This window comes from Pituophis catenifer, unplaced genomic scaffold (genome assembly GCF_029215685.1).
Source record: "Pituophis catenifer annectens isolate HBS135680 unplaced genomic scaffold, rPitCat1.0.hap2 SCAF_10, whole genome shotgun sequence".
Lineage (NCBI taxonomy): Eukaryota > Metazoa > Chordata > Lepidosauria > Squamata > Colubridae > Pituophis > Pituophis catenifer.
This window is the reverse complement of record NW_027256890.1, coordinates 298,617-319,213: the sequence shown is the minus strand read 5'-3', so window position 1 is coordinate 319,213 and position 20,597 is coordinate 298,617. Positions and strand designations below refer to the sequence as shown.

The window sequence follows — 20,597 nt, the reverse complement described above, 5'->3', positions numbered from 1 at the left end:
TTGCAGGAACTGCTAGTTAGTGAAGAGAAGGACCAGGGGAGACATGAGAGCAGGGTTCCAATATTTGAGGGGTTGCCACGGAGAGGAAGGGTTCAAGCTATTTTCCAAGGTACGCAAAGGCCAGACAAGGAATAATGGATGGAAACTGATCAAGGAGAGATACAACCTAGAAATAAGGAGAAATTTTCTGACAGTGAGAACAATCCACCAATGGAACAGCTTGCCTTCAGAAGTTGTGGGAGCTTCATCACTTGAGACTTTCAAGAAGAGATTGGACTGCCATTTGTCAGAAATGGTGTAGGGTCTCCTGCTTGAGCAGGGGGTTGGACTAGATGACCTATAAGGTCCCTTTTAACTCTGTTAATCTGTTACTTTGTTGCTTTGTATGTACACTGCACTGGAAGCTAATCTAATTACACTTGGCCAAATAAAGCTCTTCCTCTTCTTCTTCTTCTTCTTCTTCTTCTTCTTCTTCTTCTTCTTCTTCTTCTTCTTCTTCTTCTTCTTCTTCCTCTTCCTCTTCCTCTTCCTCTTCCTCTTCCTCTTCCTCTTCTTCTTTTCTCTCCTCTCCTCTCCTCTCCTCTCCTCTCCTCTCCTCTCCTCTCCTCTCCTCTCCTCTCTTCTCTTTCCATTCCATTCCATTCCATTCCATTCCATTCCATTCTATGCCACGCCACCTCTACCTGTACCTTTACCTCTACCTCTACCCAATTCCAATTCTAGAATTTCCTTAAAAGTGGGACTAAATACACCTGTGGCAAGATGATTATAAACCACTCTATCTAGATGACGGTGATGATGGAGGTCCCCTGTGGTGCTGTACCCAGGACCTTCCCAGATTTAGATGATGTGTGTAGAAGTGAAGGTCAAGTTGATATCCAGTGCCAGGGACTCTGGATATGTTCCATGTCTATAAAAGACATGCTACAGTCCTACCAGAGCCAGCCAGGCCCTTGTGTGATCTATCAAAATGTGCAATATTGTGAAGAATACAAGGATCTTTATTTCTTACTGGATCATGTCATCACAAAACAACCATGATTTGGTGACTGGAAATGCTTTAACATCTTAGGGATAGAGAAGCAATTCTGGAGAGTCATTTAAAGGGACCTCCAAAAAGCTGCAGGTTGGACCATGCATGACTTCTCTGAGATTTGAGAGTCCAACGTTCTCATAGTTTGGTACATAATTCATGGTCTTTGGTCAGCTTGGCTTCTAAGACAGGAATTTGTTTCTTCTTAAAATTAAGTTTATCAAATTCTTCTCGGATTTCTAGGATGGATTTTTTCTTTGTCTCAGGCAGGAAGAAGTATATAATAAATCCTGAAGTGTAAAGGCTCCCCATGAAGATGAGAAAGGAGAACTGACGGAAGTTTTCCTGGGGATGGGGGAAAAAAATGCCATCAACTATTTAGGATTACAACAGCTTCTTAGTGGAACAGAGGCTGATTCTTATGCGAATTCCCAATAAATATTCCTGACTGGTTTCCAAATACCAAGCTGGTGACTTTGCATCATTCAGTAAGTCAGCTTCAACCAACTACAAAATGTTGGCAGTTGATTGCCCCAATTTTCCTGCAGATTGGAGGGAGGAATAAATCCATAAGTCCAGAATCACTTACCATCATCAACGGAAACACCATTCCAATCACAAAGACTCCAACCCAGCTGAGGGTCCCACTAATCGCAAAGGCAGGGGCTCTGGATGACTGATCAAAGATTTCCATCCTGAGAGACACTGTGGCACCAGCTGTGGAGGAAATAGAGGAGAATTTGTTACCATCACCGCAACTCTATCAGTAATCTTACAGAGATTTCTCATCGAGAGCACTCCTGAGCCAGACACAGTGGTATCCAAACTTTAGCTGTGGTTAGGAAGGGGACTTAATCACTTTATTAACCATGGTTGGAAAGGAGAAGAGAAGTTGGAAGGTTTTGGAATGGTGGCTAAAGAGGGTGCCCAGATCTAGCAACTGCTTCAGTTCCTGAAAGTCATGCCAGGGTCCAGATCACGACACTGGAAACAGACTGTATATATTCTCATCTGTGGCCAGAGGTACCTTTTTGTATACAACAATCCTTTATTTATATTATTTATTATATTATTTATTATATATATTATTATTAATCCTTTATTATAGCATATCCTATAATTTCTCAGTTTCCCATCTTTAGCAACAGTTGGACAAGGTACAGGTAGTTTCAACTTGCGACTGGAAGCTATGACATATTCCCCAGAGCTACTTATGACCAGGTTTCAAAGTTGTGGCAACTGCAGCATCCCCACAGTTATTTGCCCATCTGACTGATTGCAGAAAAGCTGCAGCACTCACCAGCCCCACCTTACTTTATTCTGCCCCCTACTTTGAAAAGTTTAAACCAAAAATAACTTTGGGTATCCATATAAATCTGTGTTGAAGAAATTACCTGGGCCCATTCCAAAGACAAATACAAAACAGAAGATCAAAGACAGGCAACAATAAGGCATCCAGGAGAACCAGGGCTGAAATAAACAAAACTGCATTTTAGTTCATTAACTTATTATGATCAAACATGGATGTCAACCAACTCCCTATGATTCGTGAGCCAGAGTTTAATTTTTATCAAAAGCCTAAAAACACCCTGGTTCCTGGCCCCCATTCTTGACCTCCCCATCTATAGGGCCCTTGTCTGGTCAGCAGAATAAACTTTCTCTTCTGACTTTGCTCAGCCCTCAGCCTTGCTTTTGCCTTGGAAATCAAATTATCTTCCTCAATGTGTTGCTTCCTCCTTTTCTGACCACAAAGGTGTGTGTGTGTGTGAGGGCGGGAGGGAGAGAGAGGGAGGGAGGGACCTATTAGATCAGGGGAGTGTAACCTAGTGCAGTGGTCTCCTCCAATAAATCACTCAACAGTTGGCATCCCTTGTTTGGATGAGGCATTTGCTCACCTGCAAGGAGAGAGCTAAGGTGATACCAGCCAGCATGGTGCCCATCAATGCGTAGCCTGCCCAGAGTAGCACCTTTCTTCCAAATCGTTCAATGATGAAGCTCTGAGGGATTTGGGGAGAGGAATGAGCACTTGGAAGATGCCCTTGCAGCTTGACCGATGACTAATACTGAGAGCTGAAGAAGCTTCTTGGATGAGAAGCAAAAAATCTTTAAAGAAAAACCAGAAAGTCCAGTTGCCTCTTGAAAAAGCACCTTTGGGACAGCCATGACCTGGATGACTGAGAATCTCCATAGACACTGAGAGTTTATAAATCAGAGACAAATTCCTTGTGTGTCCAATCACACTTGGCCAATAAAGAATTCTGTTCTGTTCTGTTCTGTTCTGTTCCGTTCTGTTCCATTCCATTCTATTCCATTCTCTCCCCTGCCCTGCCCTGCCCTGCCCTAATTTCAGTGATAGATCCCAACAGGATGCTCTGGGAACAAGATTATGGCCAGCATGGAGGGCAGTGCTGCTGCTTGAGAAACCCCTGAGATTGCCAGCCACCACACTTTACATATGTTACCTTTCTCCAAGGGCCAGCAGGAAGTAAGGTTATTCCACATTTATTTATTTAATAATTAAATATTTATTCCACTTTTATCATTTTTGTAAACAACTCAAGTGGATGAACATACCTAATGCTCTTTCCTTCTTCTATTTTCCCCACCACAACAACCCTGTTGGGCTGAGAGTGACTGGCCCAAAGTCACCCAGCTGGCTTTGTTGCCTAAGGCTGGACTAGAACTCATAGTCTCCTGGTTTCTAGGTAGCCCCTTAACCACAAAACCCACCAGTAGGATGGTGCTATCAATGCCTGTTCAAGTTGTGGCCACAAAGCCATTCAGGCAGCCTCTAGCCATGGTCCTGTCCAGCCTTCTCTCCCTTTTGGAGGAAGGGCTGCCTGCTCTTGGGCAGCAACCGTCCCGGCCGCTTCCTGCTGCATCTCACCCCCTCTCACTCACACAAAGGACGGTGGAAAGAAATTCACAGAGGCTCACTCCTAGGGCCAAGTAGGGGATCTGTTCAAGGTGGAACCCAGCCGTCTGGAGCACTTCAAAGGTGTAGGAGTAAATCTAAGGAGAAGGAAGAAGAGAGAAACCAGGGAAGCCATCTGAGGACAGGACGAAGATGCTACGACTGCACAGGAGCAGTCCTGGAAGGGGAGGCTTTCAACAGAAGGGAGCGAGTTCAGAACATGGCATTCATCAAACCAGGCTTAGGAAGGAAGAGAAGGAAGAGCCAGTCCTGGCTTGGAAACACCCCCCACCCCCATGTCTGCTAGTAAGGGAGGTACATCAACTCCTAAGGGGAAAATAGGTCAAAGGAAATTGTAGGGTTTTACTGCTTCTGTATCTCCAAGTAAAAGCCCCTTCTCCTCCACCTGGAAGCAATGGACCGGGGGCCTCACTCAACTGCCTGGATGCCACTCAGCTGTGTGGTCACTGCCAGGACAAGCAACATGTAGAGCTGCCAGCGCAGGGAAGGCTCCTTGACCACTTCCAGGAAGCTCTTGCTCTGGGCGATGTTCAGGGCTGCTTGCTCTTTCCGCAAATCATCCAGCTCTGCCCGATGAGGCTCTTCCCCCCAGAAGGTCTTCATTGCTGGGAATGAGAAAGAGTGCATGGCAGGGACATGGGCATCCCTGCCACAGGACACAACTTCGGGTACAGCAGGTACATCTCCTCTGGCTCCCTGCCTGGCAGCAGAACCACCTGGCCCATTTCTTTGTGGCACCAGCTTCATTTTGTGGCAGACCAGAAATGGCACAGCTATTACTTCTCTGGATGTAAAAGGTGGGGAACTCAGAGTGGGCAGATTGCCTGTCTCTAACAGAAGAGAATAACAGAGTTGGAAGGGATCTTGGAGCTCTTCTAGTCCAACCCAATGCACAAGCAGGAGACCCCATACCATCCTGGACAAATAGCTGTCCAATCTTTTCTTAAAAATTCCAGTAATGGAGCATCCACCACTTCTGAAGGCAATCCATCTCAGAGAGACCCATGGTTGGAAAGGATCTCAGAATCACTTTGGTGCATGTCCTGCTTAGGCAGTTTGGATCCTAGCCTTTGTTTGAGGACCTTGAGAGAGGGGAGGGCCCCCTTCCTGTGGCAGTCTGTTCCACTGGTTAGCACACAGTTAGGAAGTTGTTCCTGATGCCTGCTCTTGTATCTTCTTGCACGTGGTTTGAATTGGTTCTGGCCTTCCCATCTGGGGCACCAGGGAAGAGTCTGCTCCATAGGAAAAACCCTCTGGCATTTATTAGTGATTTATCCAATTTATATTGTTGCCTATCTGAACTATATGACTCGGGGCAGCTCACAAACCATGAAAGCAACATTAAAGGATCCAAACAATACAGCAATTTAAGAACAATAAAAACTAAAACTATATAAAAACCATATACAAGAGATCATCACTTAACAATGGTAATCGGAATGGACAGTTCCAAACTCAGCCCCATCTTGTTGCCTCCCTTTGACTTGACCCAATTTCTCATGGCTTTTCTAGCTGCCTTTTCAGAGGCTTTTTAATGGAAAGGAGGAAGTGGTGTCATCTGTTACCTTTCACACATCCTTCTTCGTCTCCTTTGTGCAAGAGCAAGTAAGGTGGTGACTCGGGGAAGAATGGTAGTGTGAGCAAGGGGACCAAGGCCGCAGTCCCACTGAAGGCCAGCAGCATTGGCCAGAGGGCCCCACTTCCCAAAAGCTCCCTGGGAAAGCAGACAGAAAACCTAGGTTGTTTCCAAAGGCTTATGGATAAGACACATCTCTGATTGTTGTCTTGTGCTCTCATGACCACAATCATTAATGCTGAAAAAGTGTCATGAAACCAGGGCATTGAGGAAAGTGTGACTGTACCTTAGTCCCATAACTTGACCGAGGACTTTTCCCAAACACCAAAACATGGAAGCAGTTGAAGTGGTAAATCCGCGGAGTTTTTTGGGGGAAACCTCCCCGAGGTACTGGGGATGAAGAAGGATACAAATACCTTGGATTGAAGGCAAAAAAAAAGTTAATGGGGTCACAAGAAGTGAAAGTCTGCTGCGCAATCAAAGTGAAGCAAGAATAGTTTGACTACAAAGAAGAGAAGCACAAAATAGGGAACTGTGGAAACTGGCTTGACCTTAGCGGGGTTGGATCTGCACATGCTGCATAGGGTGGGGCTCCTTCTTTTATCTTGGCTGCCCTGTTTAGGGTGTCCTGCTCCCTCTTGAATCAGAGGGTGGGGGAGGACCCTTTGCCGAGGAGTTTAGCCAGCATTGCTGGCTCAGATTCGCTCAGATTCGGGACGGCTTGGACTCTGACTGGATAGGGTCAGACGGTGGGGAGGCGGCAGGTCTTGTTATTTGGGAGGAGTTCGATCCTGTTGCCCCTGAGGAAGTGGACAGGATCATGAGGAAACTGAGTGCGACCATGTGCGACCCGTGCCACTCCTGGCTGGTTTATTCAGCTCAGGAGGTGACACGTGACTGGATCCAGGCAGTGATAACTGCTTCTTTGGATGAGGGAAACTTTCCTGCCGCCTTGAAGGAGGCGGTGGTTAGGCCCCTCCTCAAAAAACCTGCCTTGGATCCAGCTATTTTGGGTAACTTTTGTCCGGTCTCCAACCTTCACTTTCTTGCGAAGGTTGTTGAGAGCGTGGTGGCACGTCAGCTCCCGGTGGCCCTGGATGAAGCAGAGTATCTTGATCCGTTCCAATCAGGTTTCAGGCCCGGATACAGCATGGAGACGGCATTGGTCGTGCTGGTGGATGATCTCTGGAGGGCTTGGGACAGAGGTTACTCCTCTGTTCTGGTCCTATTAGATCTTTCGGCTGCCTTCGATACCATCGACCATGGTATCTTGCTGCGACGCCTCGAGGGGTTAGGAGTGAGAGGCACTGTTTTGCGGTGGTTCTCCTCTTACCTCTCGGGTCGTACGCAAGCGGTGTTGGCAGGGGGACAGAGGTCGGCCATGAGGCCCCTCACTTGTGGGGTGCTCCAGAGGTCGATACTATTGCCTCTTCTGTTCAACATTTACATGAAGCCGCTGGGAGAGATCATCCATGGTTTCGGGGTGAGGTATCATCAGTATGCTGATGATACCCAGCTTTTTTATATCCACCCCGAACCAGCCCAGTGATGCCCTTGATGTGATGTCCCGGTGTCTGGAAGCGATACGGATCTGGATGGGGAGGAACAGGCTTTGGCTCAACCCTGCCAAGACTGAGTGGCTGTCGGTACCAGCATCTAGGTCTAATAGAGAGGTTCCATCTTTGCTTATAGGGGGTGAAGTTTTACCCCCTGTAGACAGGGCACGCAACTTGGGTGTCCTCCTGGATTCATGGTTGAGCTTAGAAGATCATATAACAACCGTGACCAGGGGGGGCGTTTGCCCAGGTTCGCCTGGTGCACCAGTTGCACCCCTATCTGGACAGAGATGCCCTACGCACGGTTACTCATGCGCTAGTCACCTCCCGTATTGACTACTGCAATGCTCTCTACTTGGGGCTGCCCTTGAAAACCACTCAGAGGCTTCAGCTGGTACAGAATGTGGCCGCGCGGGTTGTGATGGGAGGGTCCCAATACTCCCATGTTACACCTCTCCTGCACGATTTGCATTGGTTGCCGGTTGCCCTCCGGGTGAGATTCAAGGTACTGGTGATTACCTATAAAGCCTTTCAGGGCTTAGGCCCAGGATATCTGTCGGACCATCTGCAACCAGCAACAGCTCCCCATCGCCCAGTGCATTCTCACAGGGAGGGCCTACTCAGGGTGCCATTGGTTAGACAATGTCAGCTGGTGATCCCCAGAAGAAGAGCTTTCTCTGTGGGGGCTCCCATCCTTTGGAATCAACTCCCCCTGGGGCTCCGGTTGGCCCCTGACCTTCGCACCTTCCGCCGCGAATTAAAAACATGGCTGTTCAAATTGCCCAGCCTGGACTGATGGGGTTTGGATTATTTTAATATGTTTAATATGTGTTTAATATGTATTTTAACATGTTTTATCTGGTTTGATTTTAATTGTTGTGAGCCGCCCTGAGTCCTATGGAGATAGGACGGCATACAAATCAAATCAAATCAAATCAAATAAATAAATAAATAAATAAATAAATAAATAAATAAATAAATAAATAAATAAATAAAATAAATAAACCATCTCTTGGCTTCATGGTGGGACTCAGCATTGAGTCACTTGACTTGACTTGGTTAAGGACTGGTTGATGTGGCTTGGCTAGATTGAAACCTTGGGGACAGCAAAAGAGCGCCTTGCACAAAAGGGGGCACCCCACAGCCAGAGCAACAATGCAATGCCCTTGGTGCCCTCTGGGGCTCCCACTGGAGGCTCTTCCTCTGCCCTTCTAAATTCCTTACAACTCAACCATTGCATGTTCACATCCAGTGCTCCCGCTCAGTCCTAATACACCTTGGCACCTGCTTGGGTCTTGGCCAGCAGTTCGGAGAGGTGGGTGCATACCTGTGCTGATGCCACACAGAAAACGTCCAACCAGAATGAGTTCGACAGACCTGGCCATTTTGCTGAAGCCCAGGAGGAATGCGCTGGCCACCATCAGCACGCTGCTGCCCCAAAAGCACTTCTTCCTGTCCATGAAAAAGGGGGAGAGATGGCTCTGATGCTTGGAAGAGGATGAGGATTCCTGGCTCAAAGTGAGACCAGCCTGTTCATGGGAGGCCAGCAGCAACCATCTCTTCCTTCAGAAACAGAAGGGCCTGCCTCTCGGCTTGTCGTTCGTTCAGAACTGCGATAGGAAATAATCACCAGTAACGCACAGAGAATCAGGCACTGCCACTTCTCACCCCATTGCCATCAGGCAGGGTGTGGGGTGGGGATTTTGGGATTTGTGTGTGTGAGAGAACTAGAAAGATTGACCAAGGGAACAACCTGGAGCAGCCTGGTTGGAATGGGCCTCCTAAGGTAGATAGGGACCCTGGTTTGAGCTACTGGAGCAGGCGATGTGTCCTCTCTGCACGTTGTACTACCTCTCAGACTAAAGTAACCCTGGAGCCTTTGGGGGTCAAAATGGCCCCTCTCCTGTGTGTGCCTCCCCCAGTTCAGGAAGTCGCCTGGACCTTCATGGTGGCAAAAGTGATTCTGCGGGCAGCATGGGAAGGCCTGGAATGGCGGGAATGTTGATTAAGTCCTCCCTGAGAGATGCCTCTCTGGGTCCTTCATTCCTCAGAGGAAGCTTCTTCCCAACATTCCTGTCTTTGAAATTCAGGTCCTATACTTGAGAAGAAGAGAGAAGAAGAATCTTTTTTGTCTCTGGCTTTGAGATACAGGAAGAGGGCTAGCATATGTATCTTCTCAGTTTCCTTATAGCTAAATACATCCAGTTCTTTGAACTGTCTTGATAGGAACACAGGAAAAAAATCCCTGACCACTAACTACAACTACAATATGTACCTTCTTAACTGGTCAGGAAGGTACATATAGGTAACTTGTTTGATTTGGCATTACTGGCTTTAAAAAATGGCCTTACACAACTTCCAAAATATATTCAGCTCTTGCTAATACAAAAACTCTGATAAACTTCCAGTGATCTTCATCCCTATTGCTTCTATGGCACTAAGCTATGATCCCTCTCTGATTTTGGGTTGAGCCCCATGGGATTCTCAACCACATATCTCCTCTTTTTCTCTATGCTTCTTCTTCTTCTTCTTCTTCCTCCTCCTCCTCCTCCTCCTCCTCCTCCTCCTCCTCCTCCTCCTCCTCCTCCTCCTCCACCACCACCACCACCACCACCACCACCACCACCACCATACTCAAAGGGGCTTATAATAAACTATAACAATTAAACAACCAGCCAAGCAACCAATTAGAATTATTATTAGGGCAACTGAAAATGCCTGACTAAAAAGTCCACCTGCTGCTGAAAGACTCTCAAGGACTTGACTATTGGCACATTATTCTTGAATGCTTTCAAGACCACCTTGATGAAGCAAGTATTCAATGGGGACCTACTTTCCATATTTGGCGGCCAGGCATCCACTGCTCATGGAGCCCAGGAGACCTCCCAAGCCAAAGATGGATACCACCGAAGACCACAATAAGGTGAGCGTTGAAGGACGGACGGAATGTCCAAACCTCTCCAACCACGTCTCATTGATGAACTCTTTGATGTGCTGGAAAAGAGGGATGTGGTTAGGCAGAGATAGTTTTCTCATCACTGTTGGTAAAAACCAACAGATTGCTCAGTTATGGTTCGTAAGAAGGAAAGGACAGGAGACACCTAAAGAAGACACAGCCCAGGCAGGTGCTGCCTGTAATGATACCATGATAGCCACCAGTCAGCTGGGCCACCAGGCTCAGTAAATGAGAACCTGCCAGATTTTGGAACCAGACAGGCATTTTTCTTGGCTGTTTTCATTTCAGTGGAAGGATGATGCAGGTAATACTCCACCTACGACTACAATTGAGCCCAAAATTTCTGTTGCTAAGCAAGGCAGCTGAGTAAGTTTTGTGACTTTTTTTGCCACAATTGTTAAGCAAATCAGTGCTGTTGCTAAATGAATCATTTGGTCTTTAAGGAAATATGGCTTCCCCCGTTGATTTTGCTTGTTAGAAGCCAGCTGGGAAGGCTACAAATGATGGTTTTGTGACCCTGGGCCAGTGCAGCAGTCATAGATACTTGCCAGTTGCTGAATGCGTGAATTGTGATCCTGTGACCATGAGGACGCAGCAACAGTCGTAAGTGTGAAAACCAGTCATAAGTCAGGTTTTTAAAGTGCTGCTGTAACTTCAAACCATCACTAAACAAACAGATGTAAGTCAAGGACTACCTGTGATCTGGCTGTAGAAGGTCTCTAAAGAGCCTTTTCTGATGCCATTCTGTGCACATTACATGGCAAGGGAGACAGAGGCTTCTGAAAAGATTGGGAAGGGCCAGAAGGGACGTGGCATTGCCTGTGGGAGAGAACCACAATTTTCTTTGGGAGCTGGGGAATATTTAAAGATGGGAAGGGGGAGCCTCAAAGGGGTGTTTCCAAAGAACCCCTTAAAGATCTGGAGGGAAACATGGTGGGGGGCTTGGGGTGTTCTTGGGGCTGGAAACTGGAGATGGCTGCCTCCCAGAGGCCTGCCAGTCCCAGCTGTTTGAAGCAGAAGAAAGCAATACCAAAACTATTCTACTACCAAACAAAAGTCAGACGTAGAGATTGACATGATGCCTTGCAGCATGCCAGGTTCCCAATTCTTTTAATTCCATTTTTAATATAAAAAGTGTAAATAGGAATGTAGGACTGGATCCTGGAGGCCCACAAAGATGTCCTTTGGTATACTGGCCCTGCAGAGCACCATCTGGGGCAGCAGTCACCAACTGGTGATCCATGGACCACTGGTGGTCTGCGAGAAATTTTTGGTGGTCCGCAGAAAAATTATTTGCATTTTTTATATTGCACTAAATCAGGACTCTTCAAACTGCGGCCCCTAGGCCTGATACGTGCAATGAACGTTTGTGTTGCTGCAGCATCTCCCCCTTTGGGGCCTTTTTGTGCCAGTCAGAGGGGGGCAGAAAGTCCAGCTCGGGGTCTGCTTTGGCCTCCTGCTGTGGGGCTTTGGGCAAAGGCTGGAAGGAAATGCCACTGGTGGCGAACAGCCAGAGAGCCTTGTTCCAGTGGGACTGCATCATGGCCTGGAACTGGCTGACCATCTCAGCCCATTGAGCCTGCAGGCGCCGGTACCTGGCCTTGCACTCCCACAGGTCTTCCCTCTGCTTGGAAAGCCTATGCTTGTAGTTCTCAGTGAGGTGCTTCTGCTGGGCCTCCTTCTCGGTCAGATCCAATTTGAACTGAGTTGTTTTGCCAACTTTTTTTCGTGGTGGTTGCTTAACTCCAACAACTACTTCCTGCTGGGGCCCTAAGGAGGCTGGGTTGGCAGGGGAAATGTGGCTGGGAGGGGAGGGGCGAGTAGAGGCCATTGAGGTGCCCCTCAACATGAGTGACATCAAGTTGACCATGTCCACCCAGTCACATGACCACATAGCCACACACCCACCCAGCCAGTCATTAGGCAGATCATATTAGTGATCCGTGGGATTTAAAATTATGAATTTAGTGGTCCCTGAGGTCTGAAAGTTTGGTGACCCCTGATCTGGGGGACTCCAGCAGCAGCCAGTGTCTGAAGTCCTCAGCCAACACTCAGTCTTGTGATTGTGTGGAATACATCCCTTGCATCCCAATAAAGGAGAATATTTGTAACTCAGGGTTGAAATGAGGGGCCCATGATGCTCTTCGAGCTTAGTTGTATTCTTGCAGACATTTCTTGCAGACATTGGAAAAGATAATAAAAAAACAGATCTGCCAGCATCTAGAAATGAGTAAAGTAATAACTAGCAATCAGCACAGGTTTGTTAAAAACAGATCATGCCAAACCGATCTTATTTCATTCTTCAACATAGTGACTAAATTAGTAGACCAGTGAAATACTGTGGACATAATAGACTTCAGCAAGGCATTTGACAAAGTAGACCACAATCTACTTCTTTGTAAGCTAGAAAAAACTGGGATAGATAGAATCACCACCAGATGGATTTGTAACTGGCTGACAAATCATACCCAATGAGTAGTCCTTAATGGGCCTACATCCTAATGGAGGGATATAAGCAATGGGGTACCACAAGGTTCCATCTTAGGCCCAGTACTCTTCAATATCTTCATAAATGACTTAGATGAGGAAATAGAAGGGGAACTTGCCAAATTTTCGGATGATACTAAACTGGCAGGAATAGCTAACACCTTAGATGATAGGCTCAAGATCCAGATGGATCTTGACAGACTTGAACACTGGGCCCTATCAAACAAAATGAAATTCAATGTGGAGAAAAGTAAAGTCTTATACTTAGGCAAGAAAAACCAAAAGTACACATATAGACTGGGTGAAACCAAGCACTCATAGCAGTGACAGTGAGAGGGATCTTGGAGTCTTAGTGGACAACCAATTAATTATGAGTGAACAATGTGTGATGATCGCCAAAAAAGTCAATGTAATCCTAAATTGCATTAACAGAGGGATACAATCAAGATCAAGTGAAATACTAATACCACTCTATAAAGCCTTAGTAAGACCACACAGGATAGCATCCTGCATCCAGTTTTGGTCACCACACTATAAAAAAAGATGTGGAGACTCTAGAAAAGTGCAGAGGAGAGCAACCAAGATGATTAGGGAACTGGAGGCTAAATCATACAACGAATGGTTGCAAGTACTCGGTATGGCTAGTCTAGTGAAGAGAAGGACCAGGGGAGACATGATAGCAGGGTTCCAATATTTGAGGGGCTGTCACAGTGAGGAAGGGTTCAAGCTATTTTCCAAGGTACCCAAAGGCCAGACAAGGAATAATGGATGGAAACTGATCAAGGACAGATTCAACCTAGAAATAAGGAGAAATTTTCTGACAGTGAGAAAAATCCACCAATGGAACAGAAGTTGCCTTCAGAAGTTGTGGTTGCTTCATCACTTGAGGCTTTCAAGAAGAGACTGGACTGCCATTTGTCAGAAATGCTATAGGGTCTCCTGCTTGGGCAGGTGGTTGGACTAGATGACTTACAAAGCCCCTTCCAACTCTGTTAATCTTATCTAAACATTTCACTTTGATGTTATCTAGTTTGGGTAATGAAATGTCTGCAAGAAAACAACCCAGCTCAGAGAGACCAAGGACCCCGCAGAAATGTCCTTCTACATGGCCACTGTTTCTGCCACTCCATCCTGCAGAGCAGGAAGAGGATTCCCCACAGTCCTCTCCTCTTCTGTCAACGATGCTGAATCACAAAGGGCATCTTTCTTTTGTGCCTCGGAGTGATGAGTTCAAGGCAGGTTCTGCAGAGCTGTGACCAGTAGATCCTTCATGCAGATCCTGCCTGGGAGGAGGACTGTGAACGACTCCGGTTAGAATTAGGAAAGTTTGTTAAACAAATTGCTGACACAGATAGTTGCAGCTACAATGAGGGTAACAAATGATGGGACACTATTGTCTAGCAAGTTAGAAGGACACGCTAGAAAGATGTTTTTTAAGAGTTAAGACATGTAGATATTTAAACTTTGGTAACCTATGGCTTATTGTAGTAGTAAAAGACACATTTCTTTTGATAAGAAAGCTTATTAACATAAACACGCAATGTGTGAAGAAAGAGAGTAAAGTGGAAGAATCCAATCAAGAGGAACATGTGTCAAGGAACCAATGTGTGATTCTTAGGATGTTAACTTAATCATAACTGTACATACAATTTGTGCTTGTGCATTTTTTGAGGTCTTGGCTTCTTTAGCTGCTGAGACCCTTTTGCCACAAAAGAAGCTGAAAATGCCATTCCTCGTGTCTGGTGGTCTTCATTGGCTTTGGCGCCAGGCTAGGACTCATTTTGGGTACAACAATTGCTTACCATAGATGCATAAGTGATCATAGATCCTTGGAAGCCAACCTGCAGTGATCCTCCGATTCCCAGAATAACCACCATTAAGAGGAGTCTCTGATATTGAATCTGGGAGAAAGAGAAACAACACTGGGTTTTTTTCTAAACCAAAAACTTAGTTTCTATTTCTATCCTTTTTAGAGAATGCCAAAAAGGGGAGGATAAGAATGTCAGACCATCCCAACAATGCCTTGGAAGTGATGTCCCAGTGCCTGGAGGCCGTGCGGGTCTGGATGGGGAGGAACAGGCTTCGACTCAACCCTTCCAAGACCGAGTGGCTGTGGCTGCCGGTGTCCCGGTATAGCCAGCTGATACCATCGCTGGTTATTGGGGGCGAATCACTGGCCCCCACGGAAAGGGCCCGCAACTTGGGCGTCCTCCTGGACGCATGGCTGTCTTTAGAAGGGCATATGACGGCCGTGGCCAGGGGAGCTTTTTATCAGGTTCGCCTGATACGCCAGTTGCGCCCCTTTCTGGATTGGGACTCCCTACGCACAGTCACTCAAGCACTTGTCACCTCTCGTCTGGACTATTGTAATGCTCTCTACATGGGGCTCCCCTTGGGGTACACCCGGAGGCTCCAACTGGTGCAGAATGCGGCCGCGCGGGGGATTATGGGAGCGACAGGGCGCTCCCATGTGACTCCTCTCCTGCGCGAGCTGCATTGGCTTCCGGTGGACTTCCGGGTGCACTTCAAGGTGTTGGTGATCACCTTTAAAGCGCTCCATGGCTTAGGGCCAGGGTACTTACAGGACCGCCTTCTGCCACCAATAGCCTCCCACCGGCCAGTTCGCTCCCACAGAGAGGGCCTCCTCAGGGTGCTGTCGGCTAGACAATGCCGTCTGGTGACCCCCAGGAGGAGAGCCTTCTCTGTGGTGGCACCTATCCTTTGGAACAATCTACCCCCAGAGATACGAGTGATCTCCGATCTCCGGACTTTTCGTCGGGCCCTAAAAACTCATCTCTTTCAGTTAGCCGGTCTCTCTTGATTTTATGATTTTATGGTTGGTTTTAAATTTTGATATGGATTTTAAATTGATAAATTTTAAACTATGGGCCAAATTTAATTATTTTAAATCTATTTTTAATCGTACTTTATGTATAAATGCTTTTATTTTGGCTGTTCACTGCCCTGAGTCCGAAAGGAGAAGGGCGGTATAGAAATTCGAATAATAAATAAATAAATAAATGTCCCTTATCTAACCAGGACTGCTGGTTAGAGAAAACTGGCTGGTGTAAGAAATTGCTTTCAACCCAATTGAGGTGAGCTGAATGACATTATTTTCCAAAGCAGTCTTGTTATCTGCATTCTCTTCCAAAATGTTGGGTGTGTGTGTGTGTCAACAACTGGCCCTGCTCTGCATCTCCCCCCCCCACACACATTTTTGCTTGGGAGTGCAGGAACTGGCTGATGTCATTGTGCCTCCCTACGGAAAGACCCTGCCTGAGTCACAGATGGCTCACCTCTCCTGGCCTTTGGGAAAGTGGGGAAGACCTTCTCTTTCACCAGGTGGGGCAGGGAGTGTCAAATGTTGCATACCTGGGGCTCTGGCTGGGGGGTGATATGATATGTGGTTTGGTTTTTTAATGATTTCATAGATTGGATCTGTTTTTAGTTTATTTGTTTACCAGATAGATGGGCAGCATAGAAATTTGATGAACATATAAATACATAGAAATAAAGCTGGCTTGAGTCAAATTTTAAATTGATTTTAAATTGGAACAGTTTTAATTATGGCCAAGATATTTAATTATTTTAATCAGTTTTTTAGACTTTGTATGTTTTGTATGTATGTCTTGTTTTTACTTTGGCTGTTCACCGCCCTGAGTCCTATATTGGAGAAGGGCGGTATAGAAATTTAAACAAACAAACAAATAAATAAATAAATAAATAAATAAATAAATAAAGTATCACACAAGGACATAAAAATCAATCATAAATGACGGGTCTATAGCAACAAACCCACCCACCCCATCTATGCACCTGACAGAATCTCTCCAAAGGAAGGGCCAGCCTCTAAGTTAAAGGCAAGGCGTATGCTGAAGGGCTTCTGCTGGTCAGGCCAGAGGTCGGGGTGAGGGGCAGTGGACAGCACCGGGGGGAAGGTGTTTGCATCTTCATCCCACAGTGCTGCCTGCCTTTGGGGGTGCCCAAGCATAGACTGCCCTTGGGGGTGTCAGCTTAGACTGTCCACATTCAGCCCCCTCTCCTTGCCTGAATCTTTAAATGCCATGCACTTATGTAGCTTTTAAACCTTTTACTTCAAAATAATCTTTCCTCTTACTCCCTTTTGTGTTAATTTCCTTTGACTGGCCCCTATAAAACTATCACCCAGAGCCTAGAAGAGGGACAACACCATTTGAAAACAAATTTCACCCTTCCACACCCACACAATGAGAACAATGCTGGAGGATCCTCCTCAGGCCAATGTCCCTGGCAACACTCACTGTTCCCTTCCCTGAGATGCAAACCTGTGGGAGGCGGGGCGTCCCAAGGGATGGGGGAGAAGGAAACTCCTCTCAGGATTGCCAGTAGTGATTATTGATCTGGAACCACCAAAAAGCTTTCCCAGCTGGGGAGGGGGCTGTTCGCACCGGTTCGGTAGAACCGGTTGTTAAGCAGTTAAGCAGTTCAGAGAACCGGTTGTTAAAAGAAATCTCCTTTTGTTTTTTCCCACTTTACAGGGTTAATCCTGTAAGGAATTACAACATTCGGTGTTGTTTCCTAGCCTAATCTTTATTGCCCTGCTTACAGAAACTGCCTCTCCGGCAGTATGCCTAGACTTACTGTCACTTCCGGTTCCGGAGGTTCTCTGAGGGTTTTTTTTTGCTTGACTTTCTTAAAGGGGAAGGGTTGTTTTAAGCTTTTTACACCACTGTTGGGAAGAAATACTCCCCTGTTGGAGTTCTTCCAGCCAGGATGCAATGATCAGCACTTTGAAGAAATAATTGAATAACGAAGCTTTTAATGACAAGGAACCAAGATGAGTGACATTCAGCAAGGCTTCTTGGCTAGCTAGAAAGATTGACAGTCAAACGTGAGTTTACATACCCTTTCTGACTTTTGGTCTAAAACCGGGTTTTGGTGAAGTTTAATCCTGTGTTTAGTGATGGGATAATTTCCCCTATTCACCTTCGTTTGGAAGGAAAAAATGTTAATCTCTGTTCCTGAAAAGAAGCAGCTTTGGAAATCTGACTAGTTCTGTGTCTATTTGTTCTGGTAATTGGTTTAACAAGCAACAGATATTCTGTTTGCTCCTTTGCTTCATTCTGAGAGCTTAAATGACCTCTCTGCTAAAGGGTTTCACTTTATGAGCAAGAGTTGGCTGCTGATAGTTATCATTGCATTTTAACTATTTTAATTCCTCAAGGTGCTCTGGCACCCTCCCTGATTTGTAACTCCAGTTTGCAGGTATTTCTAATCAAATGATTGGCATTTAGGGCAGCTTTTTGCAAGAAAAGAAGCTTTTTGTATTTTTGTACAGGTAATCCTTGATTTACAGCAGTTACAATGGCACTGGAAAAAATGACTTATGACTGTTTTTCACACTTATGACCATTGCAGCAAACTGTCATTAGGGCAAAGAAGTGATGCCATATGACCACCTGGCCACGTCCACCCAGTCACATGAAGCACCGCAGTTGTGAAATGAGTGACACGGTTGTTAAGAATGCTGCAATGGGCATAAACCAGTCAAAAGTGCGAGGACCTGTCAGAAATCACTTTTTTCAGCCTCTGGATAGTCCTTTTGTGCATATGGACTACTCAGAGGGCTGAAAAAGTTATTTTTGACTGGTCCTTGCACTTTTGACCAGTCCTCGCACTTACGACTGTCCTCACATTTTACGTTTTTCACCCTACCTTGTCACCATGGTGAAGAGAAGCAGTTGTGAAATGAGTGACACGGTTATTAAGAATGCTACAATGGGCATAAATGATGACCAGTCATAAGTGCGAGGAATGGTCAAAAGTGCGAGGAACTGTCAGAAATCACTTTCTTCAGCCCTCTGGGTAGTCCCTATCTGCATATGGACTACTCAGAGGGCTGAAAAAGTTATTTTTGACTGGTCCTCGCACTTTTGACCAGTCCTCGCACTTATGACTGTCCTCACATTTTATGTTTTTTGCCCTATCTTGTCACCATGGTGAAGAGAAGCAGTTGTGAAATGAATGACATGGTTGTTAAGAATGCTGCAACGGGCATAAATGTGAGGATGGTCATAAGTGTGAGGACCAGTCAAAAGTGCGAGGACCAGTCAGAAATGATTTTTTTCAGCCCTCTGAGTAGTCCCTATACACATAGCCATGCCCACCCGGTCACATGACCAGCTAGCCACGCCCACCCTGTCACATGCCCTCCAAGCCACGCCCACTCAAATAAGCCACATCCACAGAACTGGTTGTTAAAAAAATTGAATCCCAGCACTGGAGGAGGCCATGACTGAAGGACAGGCTTCCTGAGATCGGAGCTCCACTGAAGAAGATTTGAAGGGAGTAGAAGCTTTGAAGAGCTGAAGGGTCTATTTTACAGCCTGCAGTGGCTCAAGGCGCCCATTTTGTGGTATAAACCAAGCCTGAGAAAATTGAGAGAAATGGAACTTTTGAAGGACAAAGCCAGAATCTTGATGCTGGGAGGCACTTTGAAGCTCATCTAGCTCAGGGCTCCCCAAACTCTTCATCTCATCAATTCTTCATAAAGTTTCCGATTGCTCATCATCCCCAACTAAGTATTAATTTTTAAAATAATTTAATAAATCCTACCTTAACTAATACCAACTAAGATGATTAAAAGCCTAGAAACAAAAACAGATGAAGAATGGTTGCAGGAATTGGGAAGGGCTAGTCTAGAGAAAAGAAAGACGTGGGGTGACATGATAGCAGTATTCCAGTATTTGAGGGGCTGCCTATCAACCTATTTTTCAAAGCACCAGAAGTTAAAAACAAGAAACAATGGATTCAAGGAGAGAGGCAACCTGGAATTAAGGAGAAACTTCCTAACAGTGAGAACAATTAACTAGTGGAAAAGCTTGTCTTCAGAAGTTGTGGGTGCTCCATCACTGGAGGTCTTTAAGAAGAGACTGGACAGTCTCTTGTCTGAAATGGTATAAGTTCTCCTGCTTAAGCAGAGGGTTAGACTAGAAGACCTCCAAGGTCTCTTCCATCTCTAGTCTGATTTTTTAATTTTACTACTACTACTACTACTACTACTACTACTACTACTACTACCCCCCTGTCAAGAGTCCCATCAACCCATCGGGTCATCAACCCATATTGACCGCTTTGAGGAACTCTGATTTAGCCCAACTTCATGCTTGGGCAGAATCCCTCAAAACTGGCATGCTGAGTTTTGCATGGATGGGAGGTCAGAGAAGACGTCTATGCAGCATATGCTCCAGGGGGCTCTGGGTGACCTGGAAGTAGCTGCTGCTGTGCCTTTAGCAGCCCCTTGGGACGGGATGCCAGGAAGCCTTGTCTGGCTTGTACTCACCACATCCCAGAAGATCAGTGCCATCTCTGCTTGGAGCTCTTTTGGATCTTGTCTCTAACAGAAGGCAGCCCTGGACTTTGGCCTCTTTATTTCATTTCTTGGTGAAATCCCAAATTTCCTGGTTAATCATTCATTGTAATGATTTCAAGAACAAAGGATGATATGGTACGTTTGTTGCTGGAGTTAGGCTGTCCATAGACTCTGTGACGAAGCATGATGGGAAGAAGAGGCTTCAGAGAGAGCTCTCCTGAAGTCATGGCCAGTCATGGCGGTTGTTGGATCTTCCCAACATCCTATTGCTGGAATTCCCCACTTCAAAGGGCACCATCTCAGTTGCACTGGGACAGATGGAGTGCCACCAAAGTTAAGAGACAAACTTTGCATCTAATACCACATTTCCTTATCCTTTTTAACTTGCCAATTTCCAGCTCCTTCTGGACTCACCAGAGGGAGTCCAGAGGCTGAAGATCTGAATCCAAGTCCCCCTGTCACTCATCATCTCATTACTGTTCAGCATAGGGGCTGTAGAGGACTAAGAATTCCTTTGATGCCTGTCCTTGATATTTTATTCTGCCTACTCTTTGTTTATATGATTGCTTCCCACATGTAATTTGTTTTCTACTCTTGAATTACAGGACCATAAAATATAAAAGTTGGAAGGGTCCTTAGAGTCCAGTCCCTTCCCCCTGCAGGAACGCACTGATCTAGCATCCATCTTCTTTTAAATATCTTC

General features: G+C 46.0%; 1 protein-coding gene across 1 annotated transcript; it reads right to left on the bottom strand.

Annotated features, from left to right (window-relative positions):
- Positions 1-636: 636 nt before the first annotated feature.
- LOC139322040 (solute carrier family 2, facilitated glucose transporter member 11-like) lies at positions 637-19,917 on the bottom strand. The gene is made up of 12 exons (XM_070951015.1): positions 19,865-19,917; positions 14,346-14,444; positions 9,934-10,094; positions 8,428-8,552; positions 5,831-5,960; positions 5,534-5,682; positions 4,386-4,573; positions 3,935-4,045; positions 2,929-3,030; positions 2,428-2,503; positions 1,623-1,750; positions 637-1,378 (listed from the first exon to the last, which is right to left on the bottom strand). The coding sequence occupies exons 1-12, from the start codon at positions 19,886-19,888 to the stop codon at positions 1,172-1,174; spliced, it is 1,500 nt and encodes a 499-aa protein (XP_070807116.1). The 5' UTR covers positions 19,889-19,917; the 3' UTR covers positions 637-1,171.
- Positions 19,918-20,597: the final 680 nt, after the last annotated feature.